Source organism: Protopterus annectens, chromosome 8.part0 (genome assembly GCF_019279795.1).
Source record: "Protopterus annectens isolate FY-2018-M chromosome 8.part0, PAN1.0, whole genome shotgun sequence".
Lineage (NCBI taxonomy): Eukaryota > Metazoa > Chordata > Ceratodontiformes > Protopteridae > Protopterus > Protopterus annectens.
In genome coordinates this window covers 1,452,214,077-1,452,239,312 of record NC_056741.1, presented here as the reverse complement: position 1 = coordinate 1,452,239,312, position 25,236 = coordinate 1,452,214,077, and the positions used below count along the sequence as shown (strand labels likewise).

Below are 25,236 nucleotides of genomic sequence, written 5' to 3'. Positions count from 1 at the left end.
ACTAATTTGGAAATAAGAAGACCTAGCTTATTTAGTGTGGCATCATATCAATCTATTCTTTTTGATTCACATTAGATTTTTTGCACTAGTCCCATATGTTTTGAATCTCACTGTTGTTTTACCCCTTGTCATGTAACTGTAACTGATACCTTGTGTTGAAGACCCTTGCTCACCTTGCTTCATGTTTCCTTGCTGTAAAGTACAATAGTCACTGACAGTATCCACTGACAATTTATTAATCCTTCTCAATGAACTTCAATATCATTAATGTAGCTCCTCTGTTTTCTGCCTATATCCATATAAGCATGCTTAATGGCAAAAAAGTTGATATGGAAAATGTATACATTGATAATTATAAATGTCTGTGCATGATTTCTATATTGTACTACTTTACCTTTATATATTTATTCTTTCACTGGCAAATTACTTTCTTACTCACTTCAGCTTCCAGAAATTCTTGGCACTCACTGGAAACAAAGAAGGAAACTGATCCCATTTATGACACATTTCAATGCAAACAGATTTATTTACTCTGCTTTTCTTTGCCACACTAAATGCTAATGTGGCTATGTCTTTAACTGATATAATTTGTGGTATGATCTGTACCTCACACATCTAGTTCAGTCCTGACCTCTCCTCACTATCTCTATGGATTTTGCCCATTCTGTCTGTTGTTTTAGAGTTTTCTCTGAGTTCTCCAGTTCCTCCCTCTGTGTAAAAATATGCTAGTTGATTAGCTACACTAAATTTAAAAATGTATATAACAATGTGACAATGTGAGGTATTGCCATCTGTGCCAGGGAGAATTGAGCAGTGTATGTGTAGCATATGCCAGCATAGTTAGCTGGAGTTTTGTAAATAATTTTGTGTCATTTGACTATCACACTGATTTGTGCAGTTGCCTGTGTTAAAATGTGTCAACAGTGTTAATATAACTTATTACATTTTATGTGTAAACAAGGAATTCTGGAAGGGAAGAGTACAAGTTTGTGAAATTCTTCTATAGCTTTCAGATATTGCAATGGATCTTGGCTCTGAGTGTGTATTGCGTCAGTTAGGTGATGAAATGTGATGTCATTCTAAACCAGCACTTAAAGGATGGAAGTTACATAACACCTTGTTTTGTTTTATTTTTTTTTTGGAACCTGAATAAAAGTCTATGACAGTTACCACAGCTGTTCAGTTCAGTAGGCTTTTAGCTCATCACCTTGCCTTGTAGAAGTAAGTATCTCAGCATCTAATCTTGCCTTGCTGTATTAATTAAGTTAGCTAGGGAACAGTTATTCTTTAGACAGTCAGGAAATACAGTGAGATTAGTTAAGTATTGTTTTTCTGCATCTGTTCAGATCTGTCCAGCTGTATTATTTTTTATTTCTCCTGTTACTGAAACTCTGGTGTTTATTGTACTTAATAATTTAGGATTCTTACATTTTCTATTTTTTTTTTTTTTGTTAAATATTCTTTCTACCTTTCATTGTGGCTGGTCTTTTAGTGAATACGTTTAACATTTTGAGAGTACTTGTGCTTATTTTAGTGATGATGTGGCCACTCTGAATAGCCTTGCTGCTCTGGTTACACTCTACTGTTTATATTAGTATTGATTTTATTTAGTATAATTGGATACCCTTGTAAGAGGCTGAGAGTGGTTGACTGGTGGCAGAGTAGTCACCTTATAGCCTGGGTAGAAGGGGTACAGCTAGTAAATCTGTACCTGTCTTTCCCAGGAGTGTGTGTGTGTGTGTGTGTGTGTGTGTGTGTGTGTGTGTGTGTGTGTGTGTGTGTGTGTGTGTGTGTAAAACAATCACATACCCAGGTGTGAGTGTGTCAGATACTTGGAAATGGGACAGTGCTCCAAAGTGAGTCTTGTTTAGGACCTGGAGAGGCAGAGAGCCCAGTTCCACATCTGGGGCGTGTTCCTTGTGTGCTCTTGGGGGTAACTGTGCTTGATGCAGAGCGCTGCATCTGAAAATACTGTGCAAATCCATTCCTGATTTTAGTGACCATCTCTCACTGGTGTCAGTGGTGAGGATTGAGGATCTTTGATTACTAGCCCGGGGTTAGAAGCCATCACATGTTGGTGTCAGAGTGGTGGGATATTAACTGAACTTCAGCAGCCTCTGGGCAGTTATAACTGAAGGTGTGTGTACTCCAACAGCCACAAGGTAAACATTCAGAGTTTCATTTTCACAACAGTTTTATTTATTTTGTTAGTTGAGTTTAGTCAGGGAAAGCAGGAAAGATGTCAGCAGAGGATTATGCTAAGCTGGCAAAGAACCAGTTGGCCAAAGTGCTTGAAGCCAAAGGACTGGAGAAGCAGTGTCAACATGAGACTGAAGACAAGGAGAAGCAGCATCAGCATGAACTGCAATGTTTGGAAACCGAAGAGAGACTGAGACATTTGGAGACCAAAGAGAGACTACAGCATTTGGAGATCGAAGAGAGACTGCTGCACTTGGAGGGTGAAGAAAAGGAGAAGCAGCTAGAGAATGAGAAGAAAATGCTGACCCTTCATCAGGGTCATGGAGGTAATTGTGAAGGGAATGATTTTGATAGCTTTATACATATATTTGAAAGAGTATGTAAACAGTATAATGTTGACCAAGAGCTCTGTGTACACTTCCTGACCCCCTTATCCATGGTAAAGCTGTAAATGCTGTTTTTTAAATTATCTGATACTGACTGTTTAAACTATGATAGAGTGAAACACAGTTTATTGAACTGTTATAAAGTCACACCTGAAGCTTACTGAAAAGTTTTGTGAGCATAGATGCAAGGCAGATGAAGGTGTATGTGATTACACTATGGTTACAGTTTGCCATTTATATTAGTACTGATTTTACTCAGTATAATTGGATACTCTTGTAAGAGCCTGAGAGTGGTTGCCTGATAGAAACATACTTACCTTATAGTCCTGGCAGAAGGGGTACAGCTAGTAAATCTGTACCAGCCATTCTCAGGAGTGTGTGTGTGTGTGTGTGTGTGTGTGTGTGTGTGTGTGTGTGTGTGTGTGTGTGTGTGTGTGTGTGTGTGTGTCTGAAAATCAAATACCCAGGTGTGGGTATGCCAGCTACTTAGAACTTGGACACAGTGTTCAAAAGTGAGTCCTGTTTGTGATCTGTAGAGACAGAGAGTCCAGTCCCAGGTCTGGACCATGTTCCCTGTGTGCTCTTGGAGGAAATTGTGCTTGATGCAGAGCTGCATCTGAAAATTCTGTGTAAATTCATTTCTGTTTTTGGTGACCATCTCTCACTGGTGTCAGTGGTGAGGATACAGGCTCCTTGATTACTGGCCTGGGGTAAAGAGGCTATCACAAACATATTTATCTTTGCCCATATCTGGCTTGGCCTATGGCTGAGAAGGTCCATAGACCAGCCCACCTAATAACAATCAAATAACTTCTTGAAGAATTAACTGATCTTCTCTGATCAGAACTGTTATGCTTAAAGTGTAGTTATCCTTCAAAATGTTAACACAGAAATTCTTGATATAACTGAGAGTAGATCGGTAAGAGACAGTAAGCTAAAATAAAAGCAAATGCGATTTTTCACATAGATTCTCTTAAAATATTGAACTGCTCTGTTATATTTTTAGCAGTGTCAGGCTGCATAGCACTTTCTTTTGAGGAGGTTACCAGTTGAGAAGTATACAACTCTTAAGTATTTCTCTCTAATTCTTACAGCAGCAGATTTGGCTATTAATAGCTTTCCTGTAGCATGACCTGTGTCAGTAAACATGCAGCAATGATATATACTTAATCCCTTAATTAAATAAACTGTATTTAAAATAATCCTTGCTGACATTTGCCAATTTCCTTTGCCAGCACATGCAGACTTTAAATAGTTTATTGATAATCTGCTTATTTCTCTCTCGAAGAATCTTTAGATTAAGTAGAATACTGCACAGGTTTGTTACTCAACTAGGCAGCAACTTGAACATGACAGTTGTATAAATTGTGTAGTTTAAACTGATTCAGTGGAATCAGGACTAGATTATTTAATTACATTTTTGGATGACATAAAAAATCAGTTGTTGTGTATCATACTGTGTTGCAGAATTACAGATGTCACCATCTCTTAATAATGAAAACAGAGGTATTCCAGAAGGATTGAGTCAAGTCTAGTATCCCACCCATGACTCAGTGGATGACAGTCAGAATTAACAAGAAACAGAGTACAAAGGATTTGTCCAGACAAAATCACTTTAGCTAGCAGATCTAGGAGACTCTCTCTCTGATAGCCTCCCTGTGTGAGGAATAAATATGCCTTGTTGAAGTTTCAAGTAGTTTATTCAGTTAAGTAGGTAGATGGACAAGTGTTCTTGCCGTGTATCTCTTAATAATGCTAAGGTATTGAACAAATATAAAAACAGTTATTATCTTTTTTTTACAAATTAGACTTACAGTTTTGCTTTAGTATGAAATGTGTTTTACAGAACATGTTCTTTTTATAAGGTTATTAACAATCATTATTAATGTGGTGTCATATATGATATGGATGTCACAGTGTTTTAAAGATGTATTGGTACTTTATTTAGCATGATAAAATGAACTGCATTTATACTGCAGAACAATCTAGAATAATTATGATCAAGTTTAATGATTTATTTTACCCTTATCATAAATAACAAAACAGCCATGTATCATTCTGTAAACCATTTTAAACTCTAATTGTTGCGAAGTCTAACAGTTTTATACTCCCCATATGTAAGTAGACAGTAAGTATTTTGGAAGACACATTCTGTGTCATGGAACAGGTTTTAATTCAATATGGTATAACGGATCTACCTTAGTACATCGACAATTCAAAATAGCGACAACGAATTCACTGACACCGGAACATCGACATACATTTCACCGACGCCAGAAGATCGACAGTTCACAAACACGACATCGCATACACCCGACACATCATACCAACAAACAAAACACATCCCTATCCAACACTCACACACAAGCACACCAAAATCCTTACAAACGAACACTAACCCATACATACACAACTATCCACAACCCTAACACACTCACCTAACGGCGCCCTAACCTAACTCACTTATCCCACCCCTACCCCTACAAAACACCAACTTACCTACTTCTTACTGCGACACTTCACTAAACCCGCCTCTAACCTAACTCACTTATCCCACCTACAAAACACCAACCCCCTACAGAACACCAGCAGCATACTTACACATCCTTTCCCCATCGCAGTGTTCTTGTCTTCCTCCGTCGGTCTTCTGCCTTGTCGATGTTCTAGCGTCCGTGCTGTGACTTTATTTTGCACTGTCGATGTACTAAGATAGACCCGGTATAACATATAGGAGGCTTGTCAGTGTTAACATTAGTCATACTGACAGCTGTTTTAATTTGACTTAAAGAAATATATACTTCAGTTGAAGAAGTCTGGGCAACCATAGGTAGGTTAACTGTTTTATTATGTTATGAACTGGGTAGTAAGCAGTCTTCTTATAGAGTAATGAGCCAGACCAATTACCAACAATAATACTTTTACTGTAGAGATCTTCACTCACTGAAAATATGAAAATACTGTTCATAGGAAGGTTATGCAACAGGGTCTGAAGTGACAAAATAATAAAAAGTAAAATCCTGTGCAGATCAGCTATCCTGGATGGCCACCGTTCTCATAACCATAGGATAATGACCTGAAATGTGATTGTTTCTTTTCAATGAACCCACCCAAATCAGATGATTTTTTTATGACTCTAACTTTGCAGTTGAACTGCATTTTACTTTAAACAAGTAAATCATCCTTCAGTACACTATTTAGTTGACTTGTGGTGATTTTAAATCTGCAGTTAAATTATATCTGACAACAAGAAAACTAAATAACTCATCGGTACTTGTTGCCATTGTGGATCCTTTCTGTCTTAAAATTTTGTAGTTCCACTCATTCTTGTTTGCTGCATTACCAAAAAGTACATTTTAATATCTAGATATTAAGTTGTGATATTGGTGAATCTTCTGTAGAACATCTGCTTTCAAAGGATTTAGCTTCACTAGTGAAATCAGTGTTCTTTGTCATATTTTCAGCAGCCGAGCTATGATTGCCTACCAAGATAATCACATCTCTGATGCTGGAAAATAAAACCACTGAGGTTTCCAAATATCCATCAGTTTTCCAACCTTAGAACAGAACATGCATCTGTCAATATAAATTTTTCATGCAATCCATTTTCACCTTCTGAAATGTTTTGCAGTAGTTTAGTGTTTTCCACCAGTGGATGTTGAGTACAGCTTTAGCCACATCTGATGTCAACATACCACAGCTCACCATGAAATGCTTCTGCGGTATCAAATCCTTCCAATGCAGAGTACTCAAAAAGTACTTTTTTCTTTTTAGGAAAATGCACCAGCAATGGGAACTGCTTGTGTTTCAAGAAGTCTAATTATTCAGTTTTAAGAATGTGAGAAAATCATTCAGAATCTAGCTCAAGTTTATTGTAGTGTTGACATCTCATTTTGAGCTCTAAACAAATGAATGTTGTTGTGTCTTTCGGCTTTTTCCAGTTAGGGGTCGCCACAGCAAAACTCCGGTCTGCTAATGATTGGCAGTAGATTTTTACATGCCGAGTTGCCGGCCCTGACGCACAACCTTCAACGAAGGTACGCCCATTCACGCATGTCTCCACACAGAAGACACTCTAGCTGAGAATCGAACAGGACGTCTAAACAAATGAATGTAATACAATAAAATGAAATACAGTATAGAAAAAACAGATACAATGTTATTTACTCAAATACTAGTTGACAAAAGGTAAGCTTTGACTTAAATAAGCTGTATTTGCAGGCAAGTCCCTCATTGTACTAATGTAGATTAAATGGTAAATGCATACAGTGCCTTTTGAATGGACAAAATAAATTTGATAAAGACCTACACATAGGGCAAAATCACTCATCATTTGGTAATAAAACTACCATTCTTTGCTATGGGAAGAATGATTTCCATGTGGGCTCTTTTGGATTTACTGCCATGAGCTTTGGTACTAGAATGCCTGAATTAGTAAGCCTTTTATTTGTACCATTAAGGTTTTCTTATTAGAATTATAAATATATACGTATACACACACACACACACACATATATATATATATATATATATATATATATATATATATATATATATATTTATATATATATATATATATATATATATATATATATATATATATATATATATATATATATATATATACTGCAAATTCCAACATAAATCAGACACCTACCTGATTGTCCTCATGGCTGGGCACAACCACTAATTGCCCTGTGGTCAGGACAACAGGACCATGCAACTGTGTGACTCTGCAAGTCACATGGAAAAATATGCCAGGGTGCTAATTCAGGATCAAGTTGTCACTCTAGCATTGACCTCTCCAGCTCTTCCACCTTCTACCAAATGACCCAAGGAGATGCCCTGGTGACACCAGAGAGTGAGTAGCTTCCATTCCCTTCCAACAGAGAAGGAGCTCCAGACACCAATTACAAATATGCCTAAAGGATAAATGCTGCCAGCCCTGCAGAAAGGCCAGCCTGGAGACTACAGGACTCCCAGCTAGTGGTGTTGAGGAAGGTGCAGGTTTCAGTGGATGGTACTGTACCACATTCAGCTCCTTGACTGACACTGCATAAAACATGAATGTAAATGGAGAGAATGAATGTTAATGGACAGAAAAAAAACTACAAAGGAAAAATAATAAGATGAAGAAGATAACAGTAATAAAGAGAAAAGCAAACAAAAAAAACAATGATCAGTAGGTTGTGCTATACCTTTTTGCACTACATACCTTGGAAGGAGGAAAAATGTAGTGAAGTGAGTGAGAGTAACAGAAAAACAATATAGAAGTTTTGCGCACATGTATTACAAAAGTAAGTGGACTGCAAGGTAGGATAAGACGGGAGGTAAGCCATAGGACAGTGGCACTGTGCATGACTGCCAACCTGTGTGCATGCAATGGGCATCAAAAACAGGCAGAAATAAACTACATAACTGAACTGCATAGCTCTGAGAAGGTGATACTGTATGAGAATGTAGTATATGCAGTGTGACAAATGTAGGGGTGCATGGTAGGTGGCCAGAGACCACATCTTGCACTGTAGAATGTCAAGAATACACCATGAAATACCCTGTGGCAGTAATGCACTTAGTAAACATTAAACCAAGTGCATAGTTATGTGACAGACCTACAGTCCCATGCCCATAGTATGCCAGGTGTATTTGGTGTACCTGGTACAGTCATGGGCAGTCATATGGTACAACATGTCAGGTCAACAATGGCAGTGTGCAATACCTGCATGATGGTCACACAAGTACAAGGCACTGAATGGTGTCATCTGGGAAATTACCACACAGATACATACACCCTTAATTGTGCTGCTACACCCATTGTGTAATACAAAGATACCTGACAGTAGTAAGGCAGTATCACAGTTACACTTGGATTTAGTAGTTATATGGCACATAAATGGTATAAAGAAAAAATTATCAATTTCAACAATTGGCTAAGTTTCTGGTGTCATTCAAAGGGGATCCAGAGTCTGACTGCCTGGGATGACATGCTCAACAAGCCACGCTGCTTTGCTAGAGATGGCTTGCACCTGTCACCCTTAGGCTTTCGAATACTGGCCAAGGCTCTTGCCACCCCCATAGTGCCTTTTTTAGGCAAGGCTCAAAAGACAAACCCACCGCTGTAAATAGCACAAGTAACAAAAATATGAGGGTGATACTACTCAATGCCAGAAGTCTAAACCTCAAAATGCACACACTCGAGGCACTCCTCAGTATGGAGAAAATCGATATATGTGTAGTAATAGAAACCTGGTTTAAGGCTCCAGATAGCACCTAAGCACTACCAGGCTACAACTCATACCATACATTTCGGCCACAGAACCCAGACCGTAAAACAAAAGGCGGGACAGTATCCATATTCATCAAGAATACCCACACCTCCAGGTTAGTGGCACAGCACGATGCTTCAGAGATTATCCACATGCAACTAACAATGGGCAAAACTGCAATTCAAATTGTAGCTTGCTACAGATCAACCACCATGTCCCAGGACCCCCATTCCACATTTCTGGAAACACTGGGTAATATATAGGTCTTACCAAACACCCTAATATTGCGTGATTTCAGCTACCCAAACATTAACTGGGAGAACTATTGAAGTACTAACTCCCTTGCCCAACATTTCCTGGAATTTATAAACTCAAATGCCCTGGAACAACTGGTCAACACTCCCACCAGAGGTGACAACATATTAGACCAGGTCATCACCAACATGGGCGACCAGTGTTCCACACTGGAGGTCAACCCCTCGCTGGTTAGATCTGACCATAAACAAATCACTTTGGATATCCACATTCTACCTCCACCCCCGGACAAGGAAACCACCATGAAAAACTTTTCAAAAGCAATCTTCACATTACTTAAGATGGAGGTGGAAAGTTTCAAAGCCCCCATGCTAAAGGATAACGCTGTCCAAGCTGTAAAATCCTTTACTAATTCATTCTACAGACACCTACAAGAATGCATGGATCATGCTGTCCCAAGAAAAAACAAGACTCACTCCCCTAAGAAAAGAAACCAGTCTGGTGGACCCCTGCCATAAACAAGCTGTACAATAGAAGGAGGAAACTAGTACAGAAAAGTGTACAATCCCAAGAAGGGAAGACATCCCTGATCAGTATCAGCAAGAAACTATGATCTCTCATAAAATCGTCCAAGGCGAGCTTTGAAAGAAAACTTGCCAAGGACTCCATAGATAACCACAAGGCTTTCTTTAGAGAATCTAAGTGGCAATGCTCAGATCTGCTTGGAGTTAGTGCAGAATGGCACAAAATACACTGAACCAAACAATATTGCCAACATCCTGACAGACAGGTTCAGTGCAAACTTCACCCCCCTCTCACCCCCAAAAGGGCCCATAACCATACCAGAAGAATGTAGACCCCCTGAAATCACAGACACTCAGTTTAAAATAGCCCTCTCCAAAGCCAAAAACACAGCATAAATGGGACCGGACAGGGTCCCAGGCTACATCCTACACGAGCTCAAAGACAAACTAACCCCTCAACTAAACACACTGTTCAAACTCAGCCTCTCCACAGGCTATGTACCCATAGAGTGGTGCACACAATGGTTATTCCACTCCAGAAAGGTGGAGCCACAACATACCCCAGGAACTATTGCCCTATAAGCCTGACTAGCTTGGTCTGCAAGGCTATGGAGCGTATCATCATGGAACTCAATAACAGAGACATTGGGAACTTCCAAACACTGGAACCTACCCAGTTTGGCTTTGTTAAGGGCAGATCATGCCTCTGAAACTTGAGACAGTTACCAAGGCTATAGACGAGGGAAAGGTGGTGCACACAGCCTACCTAGACCTCGCAAAGGCCTTCAACACCATTCCCCATTCTGGTATTATAGACAAGCTCACCAGCCTGAACATAAACCCCTATGTCACAAGATGGGTTGCCAATTGGCTCATGGACAGAACCCACATGGTGAGAGTTGTGGGAGCTAGGTCTGACTCTAAACCGGTTACAAGTGGCATTCCCCAGGGCTTAATCCTAGGAACCCTCCTGTTCAGCATATACTTCTCAGAGGTACAGACAAGCACAGGAGGACTATGGCTGACCAAGTTCACAGACGACTGCAAACTAGGGGCTATAATTAACTCACCGGCTGACACAGACATCCTCCAAAAGGGTCTCACTGAGATGGATACCTGGTGTCAAAATCATGGCCTCAAGCTAAATGCCAAAAAGTGCATAGTTATTCCCTTTGGAAATAACAAAGTACCCACAAACTACCACATAGGTGGTAGTCCCCTAAATACAGAAAATGTAATAAGGGATCTGGGGACCCAAGTAGATAGTAATCTCTCCTTTGATAATCACATTGCCAAAGTGGTTAGAAAATCCTTCTATGTGGCCCACCTAATCACAAAAGGGTTTGCATCCAGATCAAACAAGGTCATTATGCCCCTCTACTCATCACTCATCAGACCCATCATAGAGTACAACACCCCATTTGGGATGTACCTTATAAGACACCTGCAACAGCTGGAAAGACCACAGAAGTACCTCACCAAGAGGATCACTGGCCTCAAACAGATGCCCTATACAGCTCGACTGAAGAATATCCAGCTGTACTCGGTTGCATATCGCCTGCTCAGAGGTGATCTCTGTCTGACATACAAGGCTATGTCCAACCCAGAAGTGATGGGCATGCTCCTCCTAAAGAAAACCTTATCCCCTCGAGCCACATGCTCTAGGGATCTAAACCTCACCACAACAATAAATAAGACATGCGGGAGGGATAGATTCCTGCCCCAGAGACTTCCCATGCTTTGGAACAAGATTCCAATCTACATTAGACAGAGCTCCTCGTTAGCACTCTTCAAGAGAAACCTTGATGAGTGGATGGGAAACAGAAAGTTTACCCTGGGGATCACTTCAGTGGCTCTGCTGGACAGAGGCACAGGGTACTAATCTAAGGGGGCGGTGAAAGTCAACACATTCTGGCTAGGCTTATAAATGCCTTCAGGCAGATAGCCTAGTACCTACTTATGAACCTATGAACCTATGAACATAAAGCAAAACAAAACTATAAGCAAGTTAATTAACAGCATGGAAAATCTGGGCAACTAATAAGGTGAGGCAAACATATACAGGTGTGACAACAATTCTACATACATACATACTCTGACACCTAGATAAACATGCTTGTCTCATCTGTCAGGTTATTCTATACTCCTGAATTTTACCAGGTGTTGAAGACACAAAACAGAAAGGAAAAAATAAAGAATACCTATGACCTTCAGTAACTATGTATAGGTGTACAATAAGACCTAATTTTGTAAAGCAGTTATTAGGTAGGTGTACAAACTGTAGTACTCAGGCACCTTCTCCCTAACCTCTTCTTTAGAATAGGCAGAGAAGCTCAGTGTGGTACCTCTTCAGGTTGCTGTACTAATGCTGGGACTGCTCACCAGAACAGGTGATGCCTGTTGTATCACACACTGCTGTCAAAACAGTGGCAGGCATATACCTTGTACTGGGAGCCACAAAAAGTCCCCCAGCAAGCACTCCCAGTGTTACAGATGCTGCAGGTGGGAAAACATCTTTGTCTCCCTGCTCCACCACTCTGAAGCTATTCAAATGTTATCCCTTCCAGAAGCCATAACCACTTTCCAGGATGGTACCTGAAGGGAAATGGTAGCTGAATTACATTAACATGCATCATGGAAACCATGTGATGCACATTAATAGAGAGTACAAAAGTATCATGTAGTCCAAAGTTAATGTGCACTACTATGGACATAACAGACGTGTGGAGGTGGATGACAGATATGTGCCAGATGTATACAGTAGCCCACTTCTGCAAAAACAATTACAGCATAGTAGCCTGGCGATGTTCTAGATATCATTGCAATGCTGTCCAGTCATGCCTATATAGGCTGATGACCCTGACAGCAGGATATAACACAACAACCTAGACAGGCATGAGCTCAGTAGCATTGCAGAGCTAATTTGCTGCATCATGTGTGATTCAGAAACATTTCACCAAATGTATTTCATTAGAATAATTGCTGCATTATAAGTCCAGGAATAGTGCAATAAAAGGCACCGTAACTACTGTTGTACTCATCATGCTACTGATTTTGCTGAAGTACAGCAAGTTGATTTTTAACAGAGATTATTACAGTGTTCTACGCAGTAAAAAAGTGTTGTACAGCAACTGTGGCGATGCACATGCTAGAGACAAGTGGGAATGCAGAATAGATAGATTTACCTTATTTGGAGGTAGTGCTGCTCAACAGCAACCTACAGACTCTGGAGATGACAGCATAGGATGGATGGAATGTGGAATGTCAGGAGGTAGGCCATAGGTGCTTTCATTAGTAGCCCACCAGATGTAATGCTGAATTACAGAGATTATTGCAGTAACTATGCTGGTTAAAAATGCAGTGAGAGTGATGTGTTGAACTCCACATCTTCTGCTACAGTAGTTCAACTGATGTGCAAACAGAAGGGGATGGGATGGAGAAGAGGTACAACTACTAAATGTTTTAGGCTATGTATGTATTCTGTGGGACACATGGTGGTATTGCTGGGTGGAGGACGACAAGGGGTTCATTCATATAGATAGATCACAGGGTGCATGTTACATCACATTTCATCCTCAAGCTGCCCCAACCAGACTGATGTGGAGATGAGGCCTATGAAAGCAGTGCAGAGCAGGAATGTTACTTCCTGCAGCAACTTCTACAGCATGATTCTTGCAGCAACTTCTACAACATGAGTGGTGAATTAGACTCGCTGATGGTAGTTATATTTCGGCCCAGGCACTGAGGACAGGTATATGTCCCCATGTACAAGAATGTAAATTGCATCAAACCCATGTCAGTAGCTTGATAAGTTCTCAGTAGCACAGACAGAGACACTACTTTAGGCTGTACATGAGCATAGAAGGCACATTATAAACACTGACAGGGCCTTCTGGCATTGTGTGTGTGTGTGTGTGTGTGTGTGTGTGTGTGTGTGTGTGTGTGTGTGTGTGTGTGTGTGTGTGTGTGTGTGTGTTTGAGGACCTTGTGACCTTGTTACAAATATGAATGCTGCTGGTAGCACAACAGATTGACACAACAGGTCCACTGCAGATATACTGACAAGATACTACATGCCTGTATGAAAGCCCAAACCGTTACATGGAAGAAGATTGCGATGGGTGTGGTTCTGACATCACTGACAGAGTGCTTTTTGGTTTCTCTGTCTTGGGAATACACATAACTGAAGGCTTGGATGAGGAGTAGTTGCAACAGCACGTGTCTCTGTTGGGGATGCACAAGGTTGGTATTATTGTGAGACACTGGAAAGATCTTATGGCGTATCACTCATATGAGTTTTCTGATAATGAACACCACCATCTTTTTCCTACAGGCATGTGTGGGATGCAGGCATGGCATCATGCACCACAAGGTCAATTTATCTTCATTCTTCATGTAATCTGTTTCCTGCAAGCCTATACTGTACTGAGGCATGTACAATCTCAGGCATGCAGAGTAAGTTTGAATATTGTGGTTCATTCAATCACACTGTGGTGATCTGTATAAGTTGGCAATACACTTTGTGATTTTTTTTTTCCTTTTTTTCCACTGTAGTGCTGCCATGAAGACCATGTTGATATATATATATATATATATATATATATATATATATATATATATATAAAGGGATGAGACTAATCTTGTACATGGGAAAGGAGGGATTTCTGCAAAAATATTTTTTTTCTGTTCTGTTTTTTGTCACATTTTCTGGAATTTTATATATTAAAGAGCATATCTCACCTTCTACTGATTCAGTAAATGTAAGGAAACATTTTCTGCAGTGATGCTGCTACTTTGGGGTATGGGATTGTCAAATATCACTTACACATGCAGGTCCATCCATCCTCATCCCCTTTTCCCATTTTCCACATGTGGTCAGGGTTTCACTTCAGCAGTGACAATCATCTCAAGCCAAAGTTTACACCGCTGGGTGGCTAGCCGTGCCTCAGTAATTCATTTGTACCACTCACTCACATGCACACTCTCATCTATGGCTAATTTACATTGTCCAATCCACCTACTGCATGTCTTTGTAATGTGGGAGGAAACCGGAGCACCAGCAGGAAACCGACATGACCGCTGGGAGGACGTGCAGACTGTGCACAGAAGGCACATTTTTTTTCATAGGATCATTTGTCAGAAGATCAACTTCAGTGGAACAGGTCGTGCCTGATTTCAATGCAGCACTGGAGCTGGACGATGATGTCAGCATAGTCATGCCACAGTCTGGCAGCACTGTGCCGGTGTCAACACTTTTTACAATGGATGGTACCCTAGGAGGGTACCCTACCCCCTCCCACATCCACTGATTCAACTGTACTGGCTGTGGAACCTGTCCCTGCCCCTCCTCTGGATATGGAAGAACAATAAATGCTTGGCAACCTTGCACAATATGCACTATTGTCACTACCTCACACAACAGCAGTGAGTAGTGGCATCACAAAAAGACACTATGGAGTGGCATGCCAGTGGACATTGGTACCATGGCTCCTGCCTAGTGCCTAACCAAGGTGTCAAATAGGGCATAAATTAATGGATGTGCAGGTGAGTGATCTAGGCAGCAATACCACTAATGCAAAGGCAGAAATGATTAGCATACTATGTGGCATACATGATGACATAACAAGGGCCTGGAAAGCCTGGATCAAAAGGACAGAGGTACATTCACCTGCTCATGTTGTTGGATGGCCTCTTGGTAGCCAGTTTCAGTGTCCATTGGGACTTCCTCAGGGCCAGTTCTGTACCTATGGCTGCCACTCCTATGTCTCCACAGTGGAACACACCACAGGTTGGGATACCTGACCTTTGGTGTGTACCTGACCCCTGAGGTCACATAATGCCACTTCCTCTTTACCAGCTATTGATCGTGATGCTGATGTAGCATGACAGGACCACCTTGTCAGAAGTAGCCTCTATAGTGGTCCTCCACAATGTATGGGCAGGCAGTCACATCATCCTTGCCAGATTATGCTGCTGGCAGTGCCTGCTATAAAGGGGAGCTCCTCATGGTTGAGGCTGTACAAAGTCAGCATTGATCCTGCTTGTGGACCTACAACTGTTGTCACATCAGTGTCCATGAAGTGCTCCACCATCTGCTGTTACTATGTCCTCTGAATAATACTGTGCCACTGCCGACAAGATCTGGCCACTTGCTTCCTTCAGGAAGCTCCATTGCCTCCCTACACAGTATATATAACTCCTGCCAATCACCCAGCCACGTCAGACAATAACTTTCACTTTCCTAGTCCATCCCCACTTCCACCTATGTGGCAGTTGCTGGCCCTTATCAGTGTGCCCACTCCACCTGGGCATATTATGACAAATGTGCCCTGCCCACCTCTGTGTTACACTGGGTAAATCATGTCTGCTGCATGCCATGACCAGTCAATGCACTGTAGTGATTAGCCTGGGATTAGTACTGCATCTAGCAGTAAAGGTCTAGTCAAGCCCTTACTTGTTGAACAGATGCCACCTCTTTACTATTGCTGCAGCATATTGTGCCCACCTCAGCCTTGCATGGGGTTCCCCTGCAGCCATTTCCTCTGACAACTCCACATCTGACACCTCCTCCTCTACTGTCTCCAGTCTGCCTGGTTCATCGTGGTGATACCATGTACTAGCTGTCTGCATACCACCATGCTGTGTAGCATTTCACAGACACTAACTATTGTTACAAGGTCTATACTGAATCAGCAAACGCTTAAAAAGCAAACGCTGATTCATCGACCCTATTTAAATGAAAGCTTACAATCCCAAACACTCGGAACAGTGATTTTTTTCTCAGGGAAAAAAATCGTTCCACAAAAAAAAAAAAATCTTAAAACAGTATACTACTTAAATATACCAACTCTGAGATCGCACCACAGTGGAGGAAATGGAAAACTCCCAAAACCGGTCTAGCAATTTCTTTTTCCCTGGGAAAAAAATCGCTGTTCCGGGAGTTCAGGATTGTAAGCTTTCACTTATATAGGGTTGATGAATCAGCGTTCGTTTTTTTAAGTGTTCGCTGATTCAATATAGACCCTTGTTACAGGTCTCCAGAGTATACTGCAGTGTACCACCAAAGAAATGTAGGCAACAGGAACAGACTTTCAATGGTCTGAACAAATGTTACACAATACTGCAGATCTGAGACAGTACAGAACTGTATGATTTATCAGTATCATGTAAGTTACAAACTGGCATCAAGAACCATGGCTCCAGGGCACATCTGGCAACACTAGTAAAATGTTTCTGTGGGATATCACCCTGCTCAAATTTCTGGCCTGTGTTAGATGTTTACCAGATGTGAGAATCATGGGAAACAACTGAATAGCACAGAGACATATTGTCTATAATACCCCGAACACTAAACACCAACCACCTGGCAGTTGATGGAGTGGAAACTCTTCTGGTTGAAATACCAGCATTCGTCTGGATGAGGAGGGTCCTTAATGGTAGTGGGGTTGTAGCCTATGATAGCTAAAACATCAAGTAAATAAACAATGCCATAGAATGTCCACATAGTGGTATTTCGTGATTCAGCAGTCTGTGGGATCTCCACATGCTGCAGCATAACGCCAAGGAAATTGTGCAGTGTTCATGAAGCAGATGCTTGTGAAACACCCACCATGTCCCCCAATGGCTCCTGGAAGGTCCATATAGTAAGGATGATCATTGCTACATATACTTTATTGTTCAAAGGGCTTGGTATTCCATTCATCTCAGGATTTTGTGTGGAAATGGCACATGTCTACAAGCTCCTGTATGGTGTCCCTGTCCATGTGATAGGATTCAATTATTTTCTTATTGTGGAGGTGATGGTATGTCATACATGGTCATATCCATGTGTGATGCAGAGGAAGATGAACAGCACCTTTATCATATGTGCACTATCTGAGAACAACCCCTAACAAATGTTGTCCATCTAATATGTATGCTACGCCTAGCATCTTAATGCAGTCTCTTCCTCTATTCACAAAGAAATACCAGTGCACAAACATGCTGCCTGAAGCACCTCAGTGTGCTATATTTATAGATATCTGAATCACGCTACATTGTGATTTGCCCTAATTTGCATCTGATATCAACCTCATCTGCATACACTTTGCATGTGTTATAGCTAATCTGCATATGATGATAAATACATTATTTTCTGTATACAGCACTTGCGATACCCATGATGTCTCTGACTCGGCTCCATTTTGGACACATCCCTCTCAAAGTCTAAGTGTAAGAATCTGGGACAAAGTGAAAAATAATGGGGGGAAGAGGCCCCAAAACAGTTACAGATTTTAAAAATCTCTCATAAACTTAGAAAGTTGCTATACTGACAGGTTTTGCATTAGCACATATTTTTTGAAGAACATGAAGTCTGAAACTCAAATGTCTTATTATTTAGTGAGGGCAACCCTCAATGATTTTCTAGGAACCACTCATTTTATGAGAATAGACCAAATATATGAGGCAAAAATGTGGACATTCTGCAAATTCTGGAAAGTGGGGAGGTGTATTACAAACACTCAGTGTAAAATGAATTAAAGCAATTAACTCCTTTGTTTCTGCTAATATACAACTGAAATCAAGAAACATAGAATGAAGCACACATACAAATCATATCATTCAACACAGATAATTGAGAAATGAATAAAAATGCAAATTAAATATTAATACAAGGATTTTCCCTCTTCAGAGACCTCCAACATGAGGGAGTCTTTAACCCCCCCCTTCTTATATATAGCAACTACAATGACACTCAACAGTGACCCAAGTAAGGTACTTGAAAATATATCCCAATCAACAAACTATCCAGCAGTTCCTCACAAAGTTGACTAAAATGTAAGCTAATGTAAAATACAATCAATCAATCACTACATTCAACAAAAGACATTTCCATTGAAAGTAGTACTTCTTTCTGACAACACCTGCATGCTTCATGTTTGATGATTCTTTCCTGTTGTGGGCAGTGGAAGGAAATGTTAGACTGAACCATATGAAGGTCTCTATACATATATTTCTTTACAGCTGTTGTCTTTGATGTAAATTAAACTCATTGCACAACTAATTTTATATGTTTTTTTTTTAGTTTAAATCAAAAGTGGCACTATGGAAGGAACAACTCCGAACACAAAATAAAAATATATACTTTATTAACACCGCATACATATATTTTGTGTTTGGACTTGTCCTTCCATAGTGCCACTTTTGATTTTTACTGGTTGTTATGTTCGGGCACTTTGTTTCCTTTGTTTTGGTTTTAGATGTTTTTAAGTTTCCTGTGTTTGTGTAAATGTGTTTAGCAATACCTGTGGAGTCAGTGGAGTATTATAGCAATAACCCATGCCTGGGTGTGGGTAATGCTGGATTTACCCACAGTTGGCGTGGTTTGGTCACGAGGGCAAAGCCCGAGTGGCCAAACAAAGCCAACCGTGGGTAAATCCAGCATTACCCACACCCAGAAGTGGGTTATTACTATTATACAATGACATTATTTAAGAAAAAAAATAATTACTTTTCTTAAATAATGGCATTGTATAATGCCTCCTTGCTGCCCTTCCGCAGCTGTCTGGTATTCTGCGGCAGTTCTGATGTACTGCGCATGCGTATGCCTATGCAGTACATCAGAGCTGTGGGCAAAAGCAACGGAGAAAGCAAGATCTCCGTTGCTTTTTACTGTTTCGCTATGTTAAATGGGTTTAACATAGTGAGACAGCTTTAAAAAAAGCAACGGAGAATCTCCGTTGCTTATTTTAAAGCTGTCTCGCTATGCTAAACCCATTTAAAATAGCGAGACAGTTTTGAAAAAAGCAACAGAGAAAGCAAGATCTCCATTGCTTTTTACACACTGTCTCGCTATGTTAAAGGAGTTTAACATAGCAAGACAGCTTTAAAAAAAGCAACGGAAATCTCCGTTGCCTTTTTTAAACCTGTCGTGCTATGTTAAACTCCTTTAACATAGCGAGACAGTGTTTTAAAAAAGACTTATACTAATGGAAAAGGTTCGGGTGACTAGACCTTTTTTCCATTAGTATACGTCGATTTACAATGTGCACGCTGACCAATCAGCTTGCACGTTTTGGAATATTAATGGGGGGTCATGGTATAATAGTAAATAGTGTAAACTGGAAGACATCATAACACAAAGCCACATGTTAACACTGATGAACTCTAATGTGATACGCATGCTTATGCATTCCAAAATACTGACATCTGTGACTGAATATTTTAAAAAGATTTTGAAAAAAAAACATAGCAGAAGAACATGCATTCCAATAGGACCAAACAGAAATATTTCCCGCAACTTTTATAAAGAACTATATGATCTAATTACAGTGTAATACTAAAAGACTATGTGCTACAAAACTGATGGTAAGTAAGTCTGATACAGCAAGGTTTACACATATGAAGAACTATTTTATAACAATGCAAAGCTCACAATGCCACTCAAACAGTAGCCAGAAAGAAGTACACCTCTAATTAACCTAGAGCTTTAAGAGGTGTTAGACAAATTCCTGTGCCACATATATTGTTTTAATTGGTAAACTACCCATGTATTAAAATGATAATTTATTAAGTATCCTTGAAATGGATTCAGGAAACATTTTGAGCTTTGCCCTCAACTGAATTTCTAAAATCCATTTCTCAAACACAGAATGAATTATTTTTGATGTTCCAATCACAATCCTCTATATGTCCAACACAAAATACAAACTTTGCAATTTTTTCTTTATTTAATATACTGTTTCTGTATATACAACTTCTTAAACTCTTCTCAGATCAGTGGACATGTTTACTCTGGTATGGCAGCTTGCAGGATGCTTTCATTCTTATGCACTGCTACAGTAAAAACTATTTCTGTCAGTACTAATTTTTGCTTCCATTTTTCAAAGGTCTAAACAACTTGTTTTCAGCAACAAAAAATCAGCGAGTATACTTCTCAAATCGTAAAGGGCTAGAATGCTTAGCACCCCTTGTAACAACAGTAGAAGAAACACCACAGCCAATACCTGCAAAGGTGAAGGGTGTAATTCCAAAATGGATAAAAGGCAACTTCCTTAGAAATGGACCAGGGAAGTTTGAATTTGGAACAGACAAGTAAGAAGTGATTTGTTACAGTTTGATACAGTTCTGCTGGCAACTTTGATTTTCCATTGCTAACTTATAAAATTATGCTTTCTAATTATAGCGGAGAATAAGAAGTCACAATTGCTTACATATGGAAACAGAATACTAGGTGCTCGTAGTTTTTTTTTTCCTTTGCTGTAGACATTCAAGCAGGATTGAAATTTCAGACACTGCCTGTTGCATTGCAGAGTCACTGAAGAATCCACTATATGTATTTAGCTGGAGAAGAAGCAAGCTTGCCTTGTTTCTCTTACAAGTACATTTAAAATTGTACTACCTCTTTATCAGTCCCTTTCTTGTTCTGTACCTTTCCATGCCTTCTTGAATAATTCTCTTGATAGAAGCCTACTTGAATGTCTCTGTAGAGTCTATCTCTACTATTTGTTCTACTACTCTATTAAATGGATACAAAAATCTCTCTGTGAAGAAAAAAACTTTGCCAGATTGAGGGAGTAGCTTGAAGCAGTTGGTCTCTATAATATGGACCTCTTAACCACTCTACTCTTGTTTGGTTATACTCCCTACTTTCAATTCTGCACACCATTCTGGTTGATTTCTCCTGCAATACATCCATGATTCTGATGTCCCTTAAAGCTGCACATAGTATTTAAGATGTTGCTTGTGCAAGGCTCAGCATAACCAGATGATACGTCTTTGCTTGTGTAGTTTATCTTGAGGAGTACACAACTCAGCATTCAAATTCTCTTCATTGATGTTATGTTCCTGTCATTCTGCTTCTGGTGGTCCACTCCAGATGGGACCATTGCCCTTGGATCTTTTTACTGCTCTGTCACATCAGTTCTCTTCTCCTAAGTAATATTTCTCAAGGGGTTTGTTTACAGTGAACCTCAGCTGACACCTTTCCTTAGAGGTTAATTCTGTTCTCTTTTCCATTAGATTGACACAAAATAAATATTAAATTAAATTATTAAATTAATTAATTAAAATTAACACAGCGAAGACCACTGGACAAGACTGATCTCTATGACACCCTTTTAGTAGTCTCTTTTCTTATTCCTGATATCATCCTCTCACTATAGTTTTCTGTCTCCACCGATCAACTATTCCCTTTCCTTAGGCCTCATCTAATACCCAAACCTTGCAGTTTTCCTAATAGCTTTTTGTGTGAGACTGAGTCAAACGCTTTGGTGAAGTCCAGGTAGCTTGTGTTTCCTGATATTCTCTTGGAAAGGTTCTTCTGTAAGCAAATTATAAACCTGGAACACGTTCAGTTTACACGTGATTGTGGCAATGAAACCATGCTAGCTGTTGTCTTAAGAGATCATTTTTCTTGAAGGAAGCAACAAGTCCTGGCCACAGTATTCTTTCCTTGACTTTTCCTGCCACTGCTTTTAGATTAGCAGGCTTACAGCTCCCTGGATATTTCCTGCTTTCCATTGTAAAATTATACTGTACTTGCTGTCCTTCAGACTTCAGGCAGTTCTGTACTGGTTGGTGATTTTTATTAGGGCTCTACCAACACAATGACCAGATTTTGACGGGCTCTGTAAGGCGTGCTGTCCATCCCATGTACCTCACCTCACTCAGGGTAACCACTTCCCTTTTCGCATCCTCCCTCACATATTGCCCTCTTTCTTTTCACAAAATCACACCTTCTGCTTTGTTTACTTCATAAAACTGATCATCTTTTACTTGCTTTTCATGACTTCCCTCCCAGCTATACACATTCTGGTCAGGTCTCTCTCCCATCCTCCTTTCTGCTACATACCTAAAATATCTCTGTTCACTTTCTCGATCTCTTATGCCATATCCATTTTGATTTTTTCATTGGTTACCCTCATCTTCTTTTTGAACTTTTTAGTTGCTTCCTTGTGCTATGGTCTTTCAGCTGCCTATTTCCTCCATCTCACCTACAGTATATCCTGCCTTCAGCCTTTACCATTAGCTTCATGTTCCTGTATAACCACACTGGCCTTTTCTTATTCTCATTTTAGATCATCAAAGCGATAAACATAGCTCAGAATATTCAGTCTCCCATTTACCTTCAGCATCTCCCATTTCCCTGTGTTGTTCACCCTTTAATTTACCTCCAGTCACATATCTTTGACTCTGTTCCTCAGCCCAGCATAATCATCCCCTAAAACCCCACAACATCATCTTTGTCTTTGGATTCTTCTTCTCTCCCATTCTGAATAATACAGTGGCATGATCAATGATGGCTAATCACCCCTCCACCATAGTTAGGGCAGCTCCATGATTCTGTCTTTGCAAGTACAGTTATTCAGCTCTCACAAGCCAAGACATCAATCGCCTCCCTATCTGGTTCCTGGAGCTCAGAATCTTTCAGTTTGCTCCGGGAAGATTCAGATTGCCTATGAGAATAACACTCTTTCTTTTATAAAACCCATTTATTCAGTAGCTAAATATCTCATATTCCAATATATCTGGGAACTAACAAACTGTCCCAATCCTCTGTCTTAACAATCACAAGTTCTTAATATAATCTAATAGGGTGTTCAGGAACCACAAGTTATCTGAAACAGTAAGATTTATTATTTTAAGTAACATTTTCACTTAAAACTTCATTAGGCAAGTACTTAATGTGGTTAAGACCACACTTTAAATAATACATTGCGATTATATACATATACATATATCTAGCTATCTAGATATATATATATATATATATATATATATATATATATATATATATATATAGGTCCACTTCTTAATTTTGAAATCTCAAAATCCCGAACATCAGAATCCCGATGTCCAGATGTTCGAAATTTTGAAATCTCGAAGTTAAACATTTGAGATCACCCAACAGTGTGGAACAGTAACTTTACCATTCTCTTCACTGTAGTGCGATCTCAGAGTTGGTATATTTAAGTAGCAGGGGGTGTAGGGGTGCAGTCCCTCACTTGGGGAGTGCAGGGAGGCTTTCCCTCATGCAGCAATGTGATGTCTAACTTTTTTTGTTTTTGCATTTCGAGATTTCAAAATCTCGAACGTCTGAACGTCGGGATTCTAATGTTCAAGATTTTCATAGTGGACCTATATATATATATATATATATATATATATATATATATATATATATATATATATTTAAATCTATTAAAACCAAAACCAAGTTAATGCAGTGCTTTATTTTATTATGCAGATTCTTTATATTGATTTAATGTTCACTTGTCTATTTAATCTTGAAAACGGATGTACTCTGAACATATTAATCTATTTATATTCAACATTTTCTGTTGCTGCCATTGTATCCCCTACTTTTAAGTCTTTTAATGCAGTTTGTATCACTACAGACTTGAAAACTATGCTCCTGATCATTATCCCTTATATGCTTAAACAATGCATTCGTCTCTGCTTTCCTCCTGCTGCTCTACATGTGATCTCCTTTCCTGTCTTTCTGTTTCCTCTTTGTCTTTCCTATGTAAAATGCAGTGCATTTTATGCATGTAGCTAAATAAATTAGATTTTTACTATAACAATCAGCAACAGTTTTAAAAATAAGTTCTTGTCTTGTTATTGAGTTCCTAAATACTTTCTCCTTGTAATGCATTTACAAAAACTTCCTTTGACACATGGATGAGTGCCTGTTTTATCATTTTTTTCTTGAATTAATATTTGTAATCTGTTCCTTAAAACATGACTTGTGCGTTCTTTTAACAGAACTTTGGGCAACTCCATGCCTTTGCTCAGTTGTGTTAAATTATTTAATATGTGTTTGATCATGTCATTTTAATGCGTTATTTAAAGTGTGGTCTTAACTGTGTTAAGCATTTGCCTAAAGAAACTTTAAGTGAAAGTTTTATTTGCGATAATAAATCAGATAACTCATGGTTCCAGAATGCCTTATAGGATTTAGAAACAACTCATTCATTTTGGATACCCTGTCATTCTCTTACCCCTTTATGGATGTTTTTTTTCCCTTAACCTGTCTGATATCTCATTGAGGCCCTTCTTTTTTTTTTACAATTTACTCCTCCTCCACTCCTTTTCTCCTCTCTCTGCAATTCCTAAATAGTTTATTTTACTCCTCCTACCCTATCCCTCCCTCCCTTCCATGCCATTTTTAAACAGTTTATACCTTGACACAACAAACCAAGAACCTTGAAAAACTCCAAAATTAAGCTAGAAACCAGGTCTCGGAAATCATCAGTAAAAACCACAGGAAACTTTATGGTGTAAAAACAAATACTGAGCACTATCGTTGAGTGTAACCATGGCTTCATCAGAATATAAAGAAATCAATAAAATGCTCACATTTAAATAACTCCTCTCCCAGTCACATAGTTAATCAGTACCAATCCAAACCCCCCCCAGTTAAATAATCATTTGCACTGTGTGAGTCCACAAAATAAGTTTGTTAAAGAAACATACACTTGAAAAAACAAAAAGAAAGAGACAGATTTCACATAAACCAGAAAAAATGTTACACATTATATGAGCGTAACCTTAAAACACTAGCCAGTGACAGTCCATTATTCAAACCTGGTGATGTTTGAGCATGTAATCTAATTTGCAATTTAAGTT

The 25,236-nt window shown here is 39.4% G+C and overlaps 1 protein-coding gene across 5 annotated transcripts in view; it reads left to right on the top strand.

Annotated features, from left to right (window-relative positions):
* Positions 1 to 25,236, top strand: part of BCO2 (beta-carotene oxygenase 2) — a 701,930-nt gene that overhangs the window by 160,775 nt on the left and 515,919 nt on the right. For 4 of the 5 annotated variants that reach the window (XM_044081057.1, XM_044081056.1, XM_044081053.1 and 1 more), the window contains exon 2: positions 20,496 to 20,700. In XM_044081057.1, coding sequence (XP_043936992.1) covers positions 20,496 to 20,700 — 205 coding nt within the window. Of the gene's footprint in view, positions 1 to 2,327; positions 2,526 to 20,495; positions 20,701 to 25,236 lie in introns of those variants that run through there. The other variant, XM_044081054.1, reaches the window with a different exon arrangement.